Source organism: Sus scrofa, chromosome 1, assembly GCF_054392235.1.
Source record: "Sus scrofa isolate SSC_HxYL_T2T_F1_AM1 chromosome 1, Sscrofa_HxYL_maternal_Yorkshire_Landrace_v2.0, whole genome shotgun sequence".
In the NCBI taxonomy this organism is placed as follows: domain Eukaryota; kingdom Metazoa; phylum Chordata; class Mammalia; order Artiodactyla; family Suidae; genus Sus; species Sus scrofa.
In genome coordinates, this window is record NC_139383.1 from 197,230,420 (window position 1) to 197,245,591 (window position 15,172).

Consider the following 15,172-nt stretch of genomic DNA (forward strand, 5'->3'; position numbering starts at 1 on the left):
GCCAAGGATCAAACCCATACCACAGCAGTGACAATGCTGGATCCTTAACCCACTGAGTTGCCTGGGTTCTCCAAGAAATACTTACTAATATAGTTACTTCAGCATTTCCAAACCATACATAATTTCATAAACAAAAATGCCAAGCAATCCAATTGAAAATTTGAATATAAACACTTCATGACAATTTGTAGGCAAGTATACCCTTCAGGATACTGAATGATTTGAAGTTGGCTACTCAGTGATTTGAAGTCTGGAAAGTAGTAATTGTAGTTCATAATCAGGGCATTTTTATTAACGCTACAATTTGCTATCATCCTTCTGACAGTGCTCACCTTTTCAGAATTTGTAAAAACATCAGATTTCAATTCTCCATCTAGAAACTCATTAAAGTATTTCATCAGTTTCTGAGCTTCTACTGCCCGTTGTCTGGGTGTGTTTACCCCCTCTAACTGGTCTCCAAGGTGACAGACCTTGGTTGCTACATAGCTGATGTGCTCATCTAGTTCTTGGAAATGTTGGAAGGCAACCTAGGAAAAATGTGCAGAAGCATAAAATAAAATCAGGGAATCCAGTTTATACATAAATTTATATCAAAACTAAACCACCAATCTCATCGGCTACTCTCTCAGGTAACTAAAAATAATATACAATGTTATATATGAGATGATCTAGAAAAACAATTTATATCCATTAGGACCGCATGATCTAAAAGCTTTCTAACCAAATTAGATACTTTTATCCCTTTATTTATTAAAATAATCCATATTTTATCATGATACATTTGTTAATTAACAAAACAGCAAGGCAACTTACTAGCTATCCTAACAAAATTCCTAGTACCATTTAGTCCTAAATAATGATTCTGAAACAAATTTAAGTATCAAAGGGACCAGATACTTGAACAACCTGCTTTCTATTATACTAAAATGAGTCAAAAATATGTAACAAACACTGATTAAAAATATAGTATTTAACATATATTTTAAATATTTAAAGAGCAATGCTAGTATTACAAATATGGTAAAACGGTTCCTGTCCAGTTTTGTAAACAGGATAGACTGTAATTATTATTCTACTGAGGCAAAGGTACATTACTTCCTAGAGTATTCCTCCCCTTTTTCCCAGAGGACACTGATTGTTCTGTGGCAGATGAAAATTATGTACAATGAATGCCTTAGAATTGTCAATAACAAAACTGATGATAACTTAGTTGGTACTTTTATTCTAACCTTAAGTTGAAGAGAAAAAGCTGCAAATATTGACTAAGGATTTGCTCTGTGCTGGACACTATTAAAAGCATATTACATATTTTTACTTATTTAATCCTTAAAAAAAACCTATTTTATTGATGAAAAAACTGAGGCACAGAGGTTAACTTGCTTGAGATGACAAAGCTAATAAGTGGCAGAGTAGAATGGATCTAGAGCTTCTAAGATTAAATAGCAATACTATTATTATTACCAAGGGGAATCTGCATTGGAAGTATTTGGAATCCATCACCTTAACTACCTAAAAACACATTCTCCACCTTATGTAAATTCTCTACCTTTATTAAATATTTTCTAACCACCATAAATACTTAAGCGAAAGAATCTGAATACATGAAATCTGAGAAGTCAGCTTGCTAATCCCTAAGACTAAAGAACAAACAGCCTCTGGGAGGATGATAAAAATGCTCTTCTAACTACAGTTATAAAGGGCAATCAAGTTCCACTTAAGGTTCAGGCTGCGAAAGAGGTTAAGAGGTTCCAGATTAAGTCTAGGGCCTAAAAATGGCTAAGAAGCATGGCCTACTTACCCCACAGTAAGTCTAGTAATCTAGTTCTACCCCAAAATGGACTGAGGAAGAGTTCTGCATATGCTTGTCCCAGTTATAACCGAATTCTCATTAGGGAACATACCTCATAACTTGTGAAACTTGCAGACCAGGTTTCCTCTAGGAAAAAAGCTGACCCAGACAGTAGTTGATCTGGTGCTTTATGATTAAATAAGAATTCAAATGACTACCTAATTATCCAAACTAATCATGAGCTCCTAAAAATACAGGTCTGGTGAAGTGTCATTCTTAAAAGTTTGCATTATTAGAGAGGAAGCAAGGACCACACTGTACTGGATACCACCACATCTTAAGGGAGTACTGTGATTCCCAAACCAACACTCAGTAGCAAGCAAGTGTACCAAGAGCGCCTAATAACTCATTAACACTTTACCCCATGAGATGGGAGCAGTATAAAGAAACCTTAACAATTACTATCATTTGATGGGACTTTTTAAAAAACCTAAAACTGAAAGGAAATAAAGATGTTATAGCCTGTATAAACTATTCATATTTAGCTAAATGTTTACCTGATTGCTTTTCTGGAGCTCTTGTACCTTCTTGGCAAATTCTTTAGCTTCTTTCTGACACTGTTGCTCTAGTTTCTCTACTTTCCTTTGAATCCTTTCATCCATTATCTGGAGTTCCTGAATATGATTTACAAATTCTTCTAATAATCTAACAAAGGAAAATTAGAATATGTATCAATCCATCTATAATTGATTACTAGCAAATGACCAGTTCATTTATAATTGTAAATAAAGTACTAATGAGCATTCCTTGAGGTAGGAATAAACATGTTAATTTATTAGGGATTATCTCTTCTAGGGATTATCTCTGACATAAATGAAACCTCATGGGGAATCTCCCTTAACCCCCAGAATAGAAACCAATTTTATAGAAATAGTCAAAAAGGTAATATGTACTATATACAAATAATACTGTGCATCCAGGGTATGGTGAACTTCTATTCCCCCAATTTAAAACTATTTAAAACAAAATATTCAAGATGTTTTATTTTAGAGACATAGCCAACCTTTTCTAATTTATTACCATTTGGAGAAAATATTAAATTCTTATAACACAATAAAATTCTTTCCCCCATATCACTTAAAGTCCTTCTCTAAAATAAAAGAAATATAAAAAGAACATAATAAATCACAAACCCTAACGCTTCTTCTTTTTATTAGCCAGCTGTTAACTCTCTTTACATAAATGCTGAAAAGAATTCCAAGTCACCTCTATTCCAAACATAAATTTGTACTAGACTAGGTCTATGAAAAAAAATTTTTTACTTCACCTTTTAGGATCAAAAGCTTCAGGTCCCCCTCTGGAGCCTCCTCCTGGGGTTCTCCATACAAGACGTTCAATATACTCATCTGCCACAAAAGGCTCCTAGTTTACAAAATAAAAGTTCATTTAAAAAGCTTCATAAGCAATAACTTAATACTACTTACAAAAATGAATAAAGGTGAGAACTTGAAATTAAATTATTAATAATACATTTATATTATTAAAATGTACAGTTTTTTCAATTAAAAAATCTTCAACAAAGTACTTAATGAAAATTCAACTATTAAAATATTAAAGCAATACTATGAGCAGGAACATCTCAATGGAAAAATGAGCAAAGGAAACAAATTCATAGAACTATAAATGGCCAAGAAACCTGAAATATATACATCCTTACTATTAATCAAATAAAGTCAGGTTATCACTCCCCCCCTTAATTATGATATGCAATACAGGAAAGGGTACACTAAAATTCATACTCTCATTGTTAGAAACAGGTACAATATTTTTGGAGGACCCTAGGTAAAATTTTAGTAATATTTAAAAACACTACAAATCTCATTCCTTTTAACCCAGTAAATAAATCTACTTCTAAAATTCTAAAGAAGGAGTTCCCATCATGGTGCAACGGAAAGGAATCTGATCAGGAACCATGAGGTTGCGAGTTCAATCCCTGGCCTTGATAAATGGGTTATAGTGTTGCTGTGAGCTACCGTGTAGGTCACAGACATGACTCAAATCTGATGTTGCTGTGGCTGGTAGCTATAGCTCCAATTTGACCCCTAGCCTGGGAACCTCCATGTGCTGTGGGTGTGGCCATAACAAGCAAAAAAAAAAAAAAAAAAACTAAAGGAAAAGCAGTTATGAGCACACAAAATTTCTGTATTTTGTAGAACACTGAAAAATTACTCACATAAATATTCAACAAAACATTACTGAAAAATTACAGTAAACTTACAGGATAAAAAGCAATATGTTCCTATTAAAATCATATTGTAAATTTTTTTAATGAAATGAGAAAAACTGCTCACAGAAAATATCCGATTTTTATAAAGCAGGATAAAATTTTCGCAGCAAAAAAAACTTATTAAAAAAAAAGTGTATTTCAGGGCGTTCTCACTGCGGCTCAGTGGGTTAAGAACCTGACATAGTACCCATGAGGATGCTGATCCTTGGCTTCACTCAGTGGGTTAAGGATCCGGCATTGCTGCAAGCTGTGGTGTAAGTAACCAGATGCAGCTTGGATCTGGCGTTGCTGTGGCTGTGGCCCCGGAATTGCCCTTCATTCACTGGAAGTGCAGCTTTAAAAAAAGAAAAGGAAAAATTTTCCAAAAAAAGAGTAAAAGGCCCAATCAGGAAATAAACATTTATATGTTCACTATCAGCTGACAATGCATTTTTTAGACTAACACACACTGATTTACCTATATTTCATATTACCCTCTTTCATGCAAATAGATAGCATATATTGCCTCCCACTTAGCATGTAACTTAAACTGGTATCGTCTGCTGGTAATTCCAGTTTGAATTTTTATGTGTAAAATTTTCCATTTGTTAATCACACTTTAAAAACATATTTTCAGTTTGGGGTTAGCAGATGCAAACTATTACATTTAGAATCGATGGGCAATGAGTTCCTGCCGTATAGCACAGAGAACTATGTCCAATTGCTTAGGATAGAACATGATAGGGGATGACATGAAAAAAAGGATACACACATACACACACACACATATGACTGGGTCACTATGCTGTATGGCATAAATTAGCACAATACTGTAAATCAACTATACTTTAATTAAAAAAAATTTTTTTTTCATTGGAATTCCCTAGTAGCTCAGCAGATTAGGGATCTGGCATTGTCACTGCTATGGCCAGGGTTTGATCCCTGGCCCAGGAACTTCTGCATGCCACAGATGTGACAAAAAAAAATTCACTGATAAACATTCATTGAATAATAAAATTTCCAGTGCCAAGCAATCTATTAAGCTTTGGAATTAAAAAAAAAAAAAGATATATGAAATAAAAGCTGTATCCTTGAGAAACTCATAGCCTGAAAAGGGAAAAATATATAAAGAACACAATAGTATGTGTTAAGTAAATTTAAACAAATTTCAGTTTTAACATTGCTAAGTGAGTTGTTAACTCAATAGGTAGTTGAGAGATAGAAATGGGATGTTCCTTAGTTCAGCAACTTAGTCCCTGCTAGGCACTGCAGTAGGGACTAAGAATACATTTATGAATTCAATACACAGGTCCCTACAAGGCCTCATTGAAATGATGTTCAAGGTAAGGATGCAAACACTGAACAAGTAATTACAGCAACAACTAATTATAATTATGATAAATCTTAGAGAAAGAAAAGTTCTGAATTCTCTAAAAATACATTACAGCAACAAGAGACAATGGGAAGATTATAAAGAATGGAAGAAGATTGGCAAAAAAAATGAATACTGCAACAGTCTAACTTTCTGAGGATATACACTTTAGCTGAGACAAGAAAAGTCAGCCAGACAAAAACAGAATAGTTTTCCAGACCATTAGAAAAAAAGAAGACAGAGTTTAACCCATTAAGGAACTGAAAAGTAAGCAGGGACTAGATTACAAGGATCACATATACAGACTACCTCAATAATCAACCAAAAAGTAGCCCCAGTTACAAGTGTCACATACCACATGTAGTATCTTCCAAGTTCATGCTACATGGCCAATGATTTGGCAGATACATTCTTTTCTATCCCTGTCAGCAAAGAGGATGAGATGGTTCATGGTCACACAGAACTGACAATGGTATATACATTTAGTTTTTCTTCAAGGCTGTGTGAACTCTCCTGCCCTCTTTTATAACATGATCTGTACCATGTGGACTTTCTGCAGAATTTCTTACTGATCCATCATACAAATTGACATCATGCTAACTGGGCCAAATGTGCAAAAATGGCTAGCACATTGAACAGGTTTGGTAAGACATATGCTCCAGAGACTGAGACATATACTCTACAAAGATTCAAGGGCACAGTGAATCAGTAAAAATTTTAAGGTAGTGAAGGGAGGCTGGGACATCTCATTCAAAGTAAAAGACAAACTATGGTACCTTACACCTCCCACCAGAAGGAAGGACACATGCCTGGCAGGCCTTTTCAGGTTATGGAGGCAATATATTCCATACCCACTCTGGCACATACATCAGTTGACACAAAAGCAGGAAAGAACTCTATGGAAGTAAAGGCAATACAGCCCAGGAAACCCTATAACATTAAAGAAACCAGTGTCACACTTAAGGATTAAAGTAATAAATGACAAGAATCAGTGTCATATGGAAGCCCTAGTGAGATAATCACAACACAGATCCCTGGACTGTGAAGCAATATCATGCCATCTGTAGCAAAGAAGTATACATCTTTTAAGAGATGACTCCTGGTGTGCTACTGGACCCTGTCAGAGACAGTACACCTACCAGAGCACACAAAATGACCAGCATCCAGAACTATATAACATCAGGTGGGTTCTAAAAGACTCCCCAAGTCATTATGTCAAGTGGACCCAGAAAGTATTCATCATAAGGATCAAACCTGTACAGGGCCAGAACGCAAACTGCATAAGTAGGTAGCCCATACTTCCGTCTTCCATTACTTTTGCACTAGCATCCTTCCCTCAATTCACATGTATGGCCCTATGGGGACTCTCTCACAACCAGCTGACAGAGAAGGGAAAAACATGAGCTTGGTTCATGAAGAGTTAGCTAAGCACCCAGTAAACTATAAGTGCTGCTTGGGCATTTGGCTATATGGGTGTGAACTGAATGAGGACAGCAGCTGCAATTATAACCTCACTTTGCAGTGGCCTTGAAACTCAGCAGCAAGGAAAAAAAAATCCTTCCAAAAGGCAAAGCTTTCAGAAATACACCTGGTCATCCTCTTAGGTGGAAAGAAAACTGACCTGAGGTTATTAGAATAAATATGGACTCACAGACAGCGGCAAAGGGCCTGGCTATTAGAGGAGAAAGACTGGAAGAAAGAGAAGAGGGAAGGCTGGGGTAAAGGCATGTGAATGGATACATAAGAGTTAGCATGAAGTATGAAGATCTTAGTACATGTTAACATCCACAAGAAGACATATACCACTGAAGAAGAAATAAACAACTAAGTAGATAAGATAACTCTGCCAGCTGACATCAGCCTGCTTCTGCATTAACATACTGGACTCAAGAGCAAAGAGAACACAGTACAAAGATACCATGTCCCCAACAGCATGAGGTCCTGATTACCAAGGCTGATCTACGACTTCAAAGCCAAATACCTAGCTTGAGTGACAGAGATCAGCTCTGAGCCCCCAAAACAGTCCCATCCTTCAAGCTGACTAATCAGCCATGTAGTAGCAAGTTGACTACATGGGCCCTTTCTATGCTAGAAGAGTAATTCATTCTAACAGGAACAGAAACATTCCAAACTGAATTTGCCTCTCCTCAGAGGAAGTGTTTGTTCCTTTGGCACAGGATTCCATGTATCACACATCAGACCAAGAGAACCCATTTTACAGCAAAGGTGGTAATCATGGACCATATCACAAACCATACCATCCAGAACTTGCCAGTCTGACAGAGCACTGGAAGAGCCTACTGAAGGTATAGCTGAAGTACCAGTTCAGAGACAATACTCTATAAAGACAGAGCACTAACCACAAAGATGCAGTATACATTCTGAATTAAAAACCTTTATATGATGCTGGGTTCCCAAAAGGAAAAACACATGAGCCTGGGAACATGGAGTAAAAGCAGAAGTGGCCCTACTTATCACGACTCCCAATTTGTTCTTGCTATTCCTATAATTCAAAGGTCTACAAGGTTAAAGGTCTTGATCTCCAAAACGGGAATATTTTGTCTCAGAACATAACAAAAGTCCTAGTAAACTATAAGTGCTGCTTGGGCATTTGGCTATAAAAAGCAAGGGAATAAAAAGCAAGAAGAGGAGTGACAATCTGGCAGGGTAACTTAACATTATCATTAGAAGGCAGGGCAGCTACTACACAGTGGCTGAAGAGAATAATATGTCTGACACACAGATCTCCTTGTTGGAGCTTGTGATATTCCCTTGACCAAGTCTGAAAGTGCACAGATAGGTGTAGCAATTCTGGCCTAAGAAGAGTAAGGTATGGTAACTGGTTAGAGCCCCAAGAGCGAGTTAGAATGGAGAGCATAGAAAGGAAACAGTAAGTATCAGTTGCAACCTGAGACCATGTACAGGTTGCAAGGGGCTGTAGTTCATCCATCCCACTAACCACCTTCTAATTTTACTCCAGGAAAAGAACCCCAAATGGAGTGCTGGAGGAGCTACTCCCCAAATATGTATGAAGACACAGGGTCTAGTGGCACAGGGGTGAGCTGTGGTGGACACAGTGATGTGTCATCCAGATCTCCCTTCAAGAAGGAAACTTGCAGTAGCTGCCAGAGGTGCTGTCAGCACAGAGCCTTCACCTGGCAGTATTTTCAGGGATTCCCTTAACTACAGAGAGCCACTTCACTCAATATCATACTTTTCCCAGTGTAGTCTATACCCACTGACTAAGATGGGCATATAAAGGCCTGAACACTTTGGTAAAAAGCAGGACAACTTTGACAGGTCATTTTAGTTCCAGAACTTCCCATAGGGGCCATCACCACTGCACTGGGCCTGCACTGCACTGCTTAGGCCCAAACCTGCTTCTTTATCCTGCCCTTTCACATATATTCAGCCCAAGGGTTCTTCCTAATAAATATTCTGCACACTAAAGTCTGTCTCAAAGTCTACTACTCTGAGAAAAATTGCAACTGTAGTAGTCTAGTCAAGAGATGCTATTGACTCAGATGAAAGTGGCAGTGGAGGAGATACTATGATATAGTCAGGTTCATGAAATGTTAGAGGATAAACTCGTACAAAGTGCTGATAAACTGGATGTAGGGAGAAATTTTAAAAGGAAATCATGATTACTCATAGATTTTGCATCCTGAAAAGTGTGTGAATGGTGAGTGGTACCATTTACTGACACTGGGGAAGGAGATGGAAAAGGGAATGGGGACACAAAAACTCTCTTCTGCATATATTGTGTTCAAGAAGGCTATTAGACATGAAAGTGAAAATGTAGAGCACATAGAAAAATAAGTTTGTATTACAAGGAAGAAACTGGCACTAGATATAATTTTATAGTTGTTTAAAACCTCAAAACTGAATGAGATTATCTAAGGTGAAGGGCATGCCAACATTTGGAGATGAGGAGGAACAAGATCTAACAAAAGGGACAAAGTAGGAGAGACCAGTAAATGAGAAGGAAAAATTAGGAAAAAATAGTGTCCTGGAAACAAAATGAAGGTTTTATCCTCAGAAGCAAACAAATTATCACATGAGTTTAAGATAAATCAGCTCCCGACTCCTATGGAAAAGAAGTTTCAAAAAAGCAAAAAACAAAAAACCTTTTCTGCTGATTAAACCAAATAAGTCCTAATAACTTATTTTTCTAATACTTAACACTGCTGCAAAGACAGTTACAATCAGAAAAAGATTAACAAATTACAAGATTTCCAAATGACCAAGTCTTCCTAATAGAATTCTCAAAGACACCTATAAACAATTACCCCAAAATTCTTCTAGAATTTCACAAACCTGACAAAGGGACATCCTAACCTCTATTTTTCTATAGTAATTAAGAGCAAAAATGAGAAAAACAAAACCAAAAAACTAAGCATGCATTCCAGGCTAGGATATTACATTAAGTTCAACTTTACATAATTCCATTACTGGGCTGATCTGTTAAACCAATTTCATATTCTTTACAAACGCTACCTATTGTAATAAAACATGGAATCTGTGGTCATTTTCTATTAAAACTTAAGATCTCAAGCTCTTGGGCAGGAACATAAATCCCTAATTTAACATTTTTTCCTTGAGAAAATCCAACCAAACTTTTACATTTTCTTATAGTACCTTTCCAAAAAATAGATCCAATAAAATGTTACAGCCACCCATAAACTTGAAGAAACTATATTTTCCCCTAGCCTGGATTAAAAAAAAAAGAAAAAAGGCTCAGAGGATTTCAAAGAAAAGTATTTCTATGTTCTGTTACACCAACTAATAGGTCCTAAAACCTATAATACATATGGTGCTTTTGTTAAGTTCATTATGCATACCACTGCCAAACTAATCATTAAAACGCTGTTCCCTTTTAGTCAGAAACTTCCCTATGCAATTCCTAATTCCTAAAACTATGAAGTTCACGCTCTTAGTATTAAGTCTTTTAAGTTCTTATATTACACTACTTAAACAAATTTCTTTGCACCTAAAAATGAACAGGTACACTTCCACCAGCCTATACTAGTCTTCTCTTCAAATCCATGTTACTCCTGTCACCAGGTAATTCACCCCACAAGGATACTCCTTCTCCAATAATTCAATCACATTTATATAATTATTCAAAGACCATTTCCTCCTTTAAGGTTTCTTTCCCTGCATGATTTCCACTGATTTCTTCACTCTTAACCCCATGAGGCTTAAAAATTCAAATCCCAACACAGAACAATATAGCACTGCCATTTTCATTTATTATGTTTTGGTAACTTTTGTAAGTTTCACTCTTTTCCACACTGGCAAGGGCAGGATTTGTCATACATTTCTCTTGATTTCCAGCTGTGGTCAACAGAATAATGTTGCACATGCCACAATAAATCAAATACTTATTATTAGGGCCATGGCCAAATCTCCCACAGAGGATCCTGAAAATCAAGACTTGCCTGAAGTTCTCTTGTGGCTCAGCAGGTTAAGGATCCAGCATTGTCACTGCAGCAGCTCAGGTTGCTATGTGGTGTGGATTCAATCCCTGGCCCAGGAACTTCCATAGGCCACAAGTGCAGCCAAAAAAAAAAAAAAAAAAAAAAAACTTGCCCCATGCATCCAAAACCAAACAGTCAAGACTATTAACTTCCACTCCAGAAATAAAGAACAGGCATTCTGGAGTTCCCATCATGGTGCAGCAGAAATGAATCCTTCTAGGAACCATGAGGTTGCAGGTTCGACCCCTGGCCTTACTCAGTGGGTTAAGGATCCGGCATTGCCATTGCTGTGGCGTAGGTTGGCAGCGATAGCTCCGATTTGATCCCTAGCCTGAGAACCTCCATATGCTGTGGGTGCATTCCTAAAAAAATACAAAACAAACAAAAAAACACAGGCATTCTATGGTGCTATAAATACGAGATCCTAACAAATCAAATATGTGCTTTATGCAATTCTGGCACTGGAAATAAATGAATTTCACTACATTTGGCTTCTCCTTTTTAGCCACATTTGATTTGATTCTCATGAGACTCTCTGTATGGCATGGTAAACTTGAAGGAATTACATTTATTGAACATTGATTCTTTTGAAAAGCACTACAAATGTTTTACTCTGTTTCAAGCTAGCAAAATGGTATTTATTCTATCCATGGAAAGGTGGAAAGATAAAGTACATACAAGATAACTAAGGGACTCAGCAACAAGCATGCTAGGAGCATCTTTTGTTTCAGTGTTTGATCTTCACCCCTGGCTCCAGACACAGACCTTCTAAAACTCTTGTAATTTCCTGAGTGGTGAGGTTGATGGGAGTGGCTTACACAGAACTCCTAAATCCCTTGGAATCTCCTGGGTGATAGGAGCATCTTTTGTTCTACTGAAGTAACTCAGTGGACTTCTGGATGGGGGCTGGTCACCAGAAAGATCAAGCATGATTAGAAGCTTGGAACTTTCAGCTCCATCCCCTGTACTATGACCGGAAAAGGAGAAGGGCTAGAGATTGAGTTAATAATTGATTATCCCTATGTGATGAGACCTCCATAAAAATCCCTAAAATGTGAGGTTCAGAGAACTTCCAGGTTGCTGAACACACCAAGGTGCTGAATGGGTGGCATACCCAAGGAGTATACGGAATTGCTGCACTCCTTTCCCATAACCTGCCTTAAGCGTCTCTCCCATCTGGTTGTTTCTGACTTGTATTTTTGATATTAAATCAATAATCTGGTTAGTAAACTGTTTCCCCAAGTTCTGTGAGCTGTTCTAGCAAATTACTGAACCCCAAGGCAGGAGGGGGGTGGTGGTCATGAGAACCTCCAATTTATAGCTGGTCAGTCAGAAGCACAGGTAACAACCTGGACTGCAACTGGTAACTGAAGTGGGGGCATTCTTGTGGGAATGAGTCCTTAACTTGTGGGATCTGATGCTAATTCCAGCAGATAGTAGCAGAATTAAAGTGAATTCCAGGACACCCAGTCAGCATCTGTTGGACAAATGAACTGAATTATGGGGGATAAAATCCCCACACATCTCCTTCACAGAAGTGAAGTAATACTAAGAGTAGTGGTAGAGTGCTGAGAAAAGAGGTTTTTGGGGTTTCAATGTGGAGAAAGGAAAGCACAATTCGATTTACTGCTGCATTAAAATCAGGATGCATAAAACTAAGTAGATAAAACTAAATACATCCTGAATTCTGTTTTCCATAGTTTCCCAGCTGTGACTAAGAAAGGGAAGAAAGAGCAAAAGGCACACCCCCTGACTTGTCCTACAACCTTGGTCCTTAGACAACAGCAACAGGAAATGACTGCTTTGACTTAAGTTTGTTTTTTGTTTTTTTTTTTTTCCTTCTCCCTCTTAAGCAAAGAGACCAACTTTTCACTTATGGATGAAAATTATTAGAAGTAGAGTCAACGATAGGGCTGAAAAGATAAATACGCTTCTTAATCATAACTATTAGCATATAATTGTTACTAACATAATATGCTGTAAATTTCAATGAAGCAACAAGCTACATCTGATCAAGAAAGAGAAAGTCACATGCATTAAGATTCATACGGTCACTCTATGAATCTTCTGGACACAGGGCCTCTATTATCTCTGGTAAGTAAACATTACCTGCTATCTCCTAACTGGAGTCACTGAGTTACCTTAAACACTAATTTAGTTTAACTACTTTATACTAAATGGCAAGAGCCTAGAAAGCAAAATATAGTATATATATTTCTCTACCTTGTCTCCTTCCTCCATAGGCGTAGGGAGCAGAAAACAAATATATTTTCAAGGAAGTTACATGGACCCATGTCAAACATTTTTTTTTTTTAAGACATAATGTGGTCCAAAACACAACTGGTAATGTCAAGCAGTATTCATAAGCTCAAAGGTTAATGACTTATTTACTGCAGGACAAGACAACAGTTTTCTTTCAATGGCTGGCTAGTCATGTATTCATCAAATTAAAGATTTCAACTTCATAAACCCTTTTCTACCTTTACAAAAATGTGAAAAATAAAACGAGGAACTACAGAACTACTTAATATCTTGCTCAAGAACACAGAGTAAAAGCTTTTAGTAAAAAGAATTTCTCCATGCTCCTATGTCAATCAATAAGCACAATTCTGGAATAATAGTGAATTAAAGTGTATACTTCCTTACACTTAAATCAGAGAAAGACAATATTTCCAAATTCTTTCTTATAATTATACTCCTTCGCCCACAAAATATTATCTTATTATAATTTATTATAACAACAGCATATATTATACCTCAACAAATGCGTTATGGATCCAAAAGCTGACAGACACCCAAAATATAGTTAACACTAACCAATGAAAAATTGCCAGTTGTTACAGAAACTGTGGCATTCAAATTTTAAGCCAAAAAAGAAAAACAAAACGACAAAACAAAACCTGCTGAATTTGAACGCGGAAAAAAAAAGGATCCAATTTTCACTTCTGGAGATATTCTCTATTGTCGGCTGCAGCCTCCTCAATTATTACTTACACTTTTGTTATTCAATACGAAGCACAAGCACACACAAAAAGGGTCCTTCCTTCCTGTTCCTCCATATCCGTTTTCATTTCTTTCACAAGAGGAGATACCCTATACGTTTCATTGTTTGGTGGTCCCATTACAATTTTTCTATTCTATTTTCTCAAACAGCACAGCTTCTAATATTGGATTTCTCTAAATTGAATTTTAAATTTTAGAGACTGAAAACGGTCCAGGAAACACATTAGGGGGGCGTTAATAGTGCATTTCAATTCCTCAAGACCTGAACCCAAATGTTAATCTTAGTGTTGCCTTCCTTCGGTCGGAAGGATTTAGGAGGTCTTTATTGCCCTAAAAAATACCACAGCCTTTCAAAGGAAGGGTAAACTGGCAGGCCTGTGAGTGCCACTTCTAATACCGGCTAACGGAGTCATTACTCCACCACGAGAAACACCCAATGGTCCCAATCTGAAGGGTGGGTGGCGGGAGCTAGACTATTACGCGGGGATCCTACGGGACAAAATCGGACTCGCCCGACTTGGGTCACGCTCCTCTTCCCGTGCCCTGAGTCAGCCCTTCCCATCCGACTGCCGAGCTCATCATCCTTCGCCCAAACCCGCGAGGCCGCCGTCCAGCAGGGTGGACAAAACCAACCCTCCTGGGTTGGGACTTCGGGCTCGCTCCCCTGCCCACCTCCCCACCCCGACCCCCAGGCCACCCCTCCCCCATTCCACGCTCCGCCCGCGCTGCCACCAGAGCCGCCACCCCACCACTTCGCATTCACACCTTCCTTCCGAGGGCTGCTCCCGGGCAGCGGCGACCGCCTGATCCTCTGCCCACCCACCTCAATGCCTGCACCCCGGGCCTGCGACTCCCTGAGGAGCCGCGGGGACCCACCTCGAAGAGCTCGGCCGTCGTGGCCATGCCGGCCGGCTGAGAGGCTCGTCTCGCAGTGGATGCCGTCTCCTCTTCACATGCTGCGCCTCAGCGGCGCCGGGCACAGGTTCCTGCTCGGGTCGCCAGCTCCGGCTCCCGGCCGCCGCGGACTGCCCTGCTCTGCTCAGAGCCCAGGCGGGGCCGTACTGCGGCCATGAAACGAAGCCGTAGACTCCTGTCAGCGGCCTCCTGGCGCCGCCCGCGCCGCTCCCATTGTCTCCGCCTCGTACGCCGGAAGTGGAGCTGCGCGAGCCCGGGGGGCTGTCGGGAGGGGCCCGGAGGAGGTGAGCAGCGGGCAAGCCGCGGAGGCTCGTCGCGCGGGCGAGTGAGGAACCTTGAACCTTACG

The 15,172-nt window shown here is 38.8% G+C and overlaps 1 protein-coding gene across 11 annotated transcripts in view; it reads right to left on the reverse strand.

The window, feature by feature from the left end:
• EXOC5 (exocyst complex component 5) overlaps positions 1-15,049 on the reverse strand; it is a 48,629-nt gene extending 33,580 nt beyond the window's left edge. For all 11 annotated transcript variants that reach the window (XR_014819444.1, XR_014819434.1, XR_014819413.1 and 8 more), the window contains exons 1-4: positions 14,787-15,049; positions 3,117-3,211; positions 2,347-2,494; positions 333-527 (exon numbers count right to left, since the gene is read on the reverse strand). Coding sequence is in view for 1 of the 11 variants with exons in the window: in XM_021102546.2 (XP_020958205.1) it covers positions 333-527; positions 2,347-2,494; positions 3,117-3,211; positions 14,787-14,813 (465 nt within the window). In the remaining 10 variants the exon portion in view is untranslated. The remainder of the gene's footprint in view (positions 1-332; positions 528-2,346; positions 2,495-3,116; positions 3,212-14,786) is intronic.
• Positions 15,050-15,172: the final 123 nt, after the last annotated feature.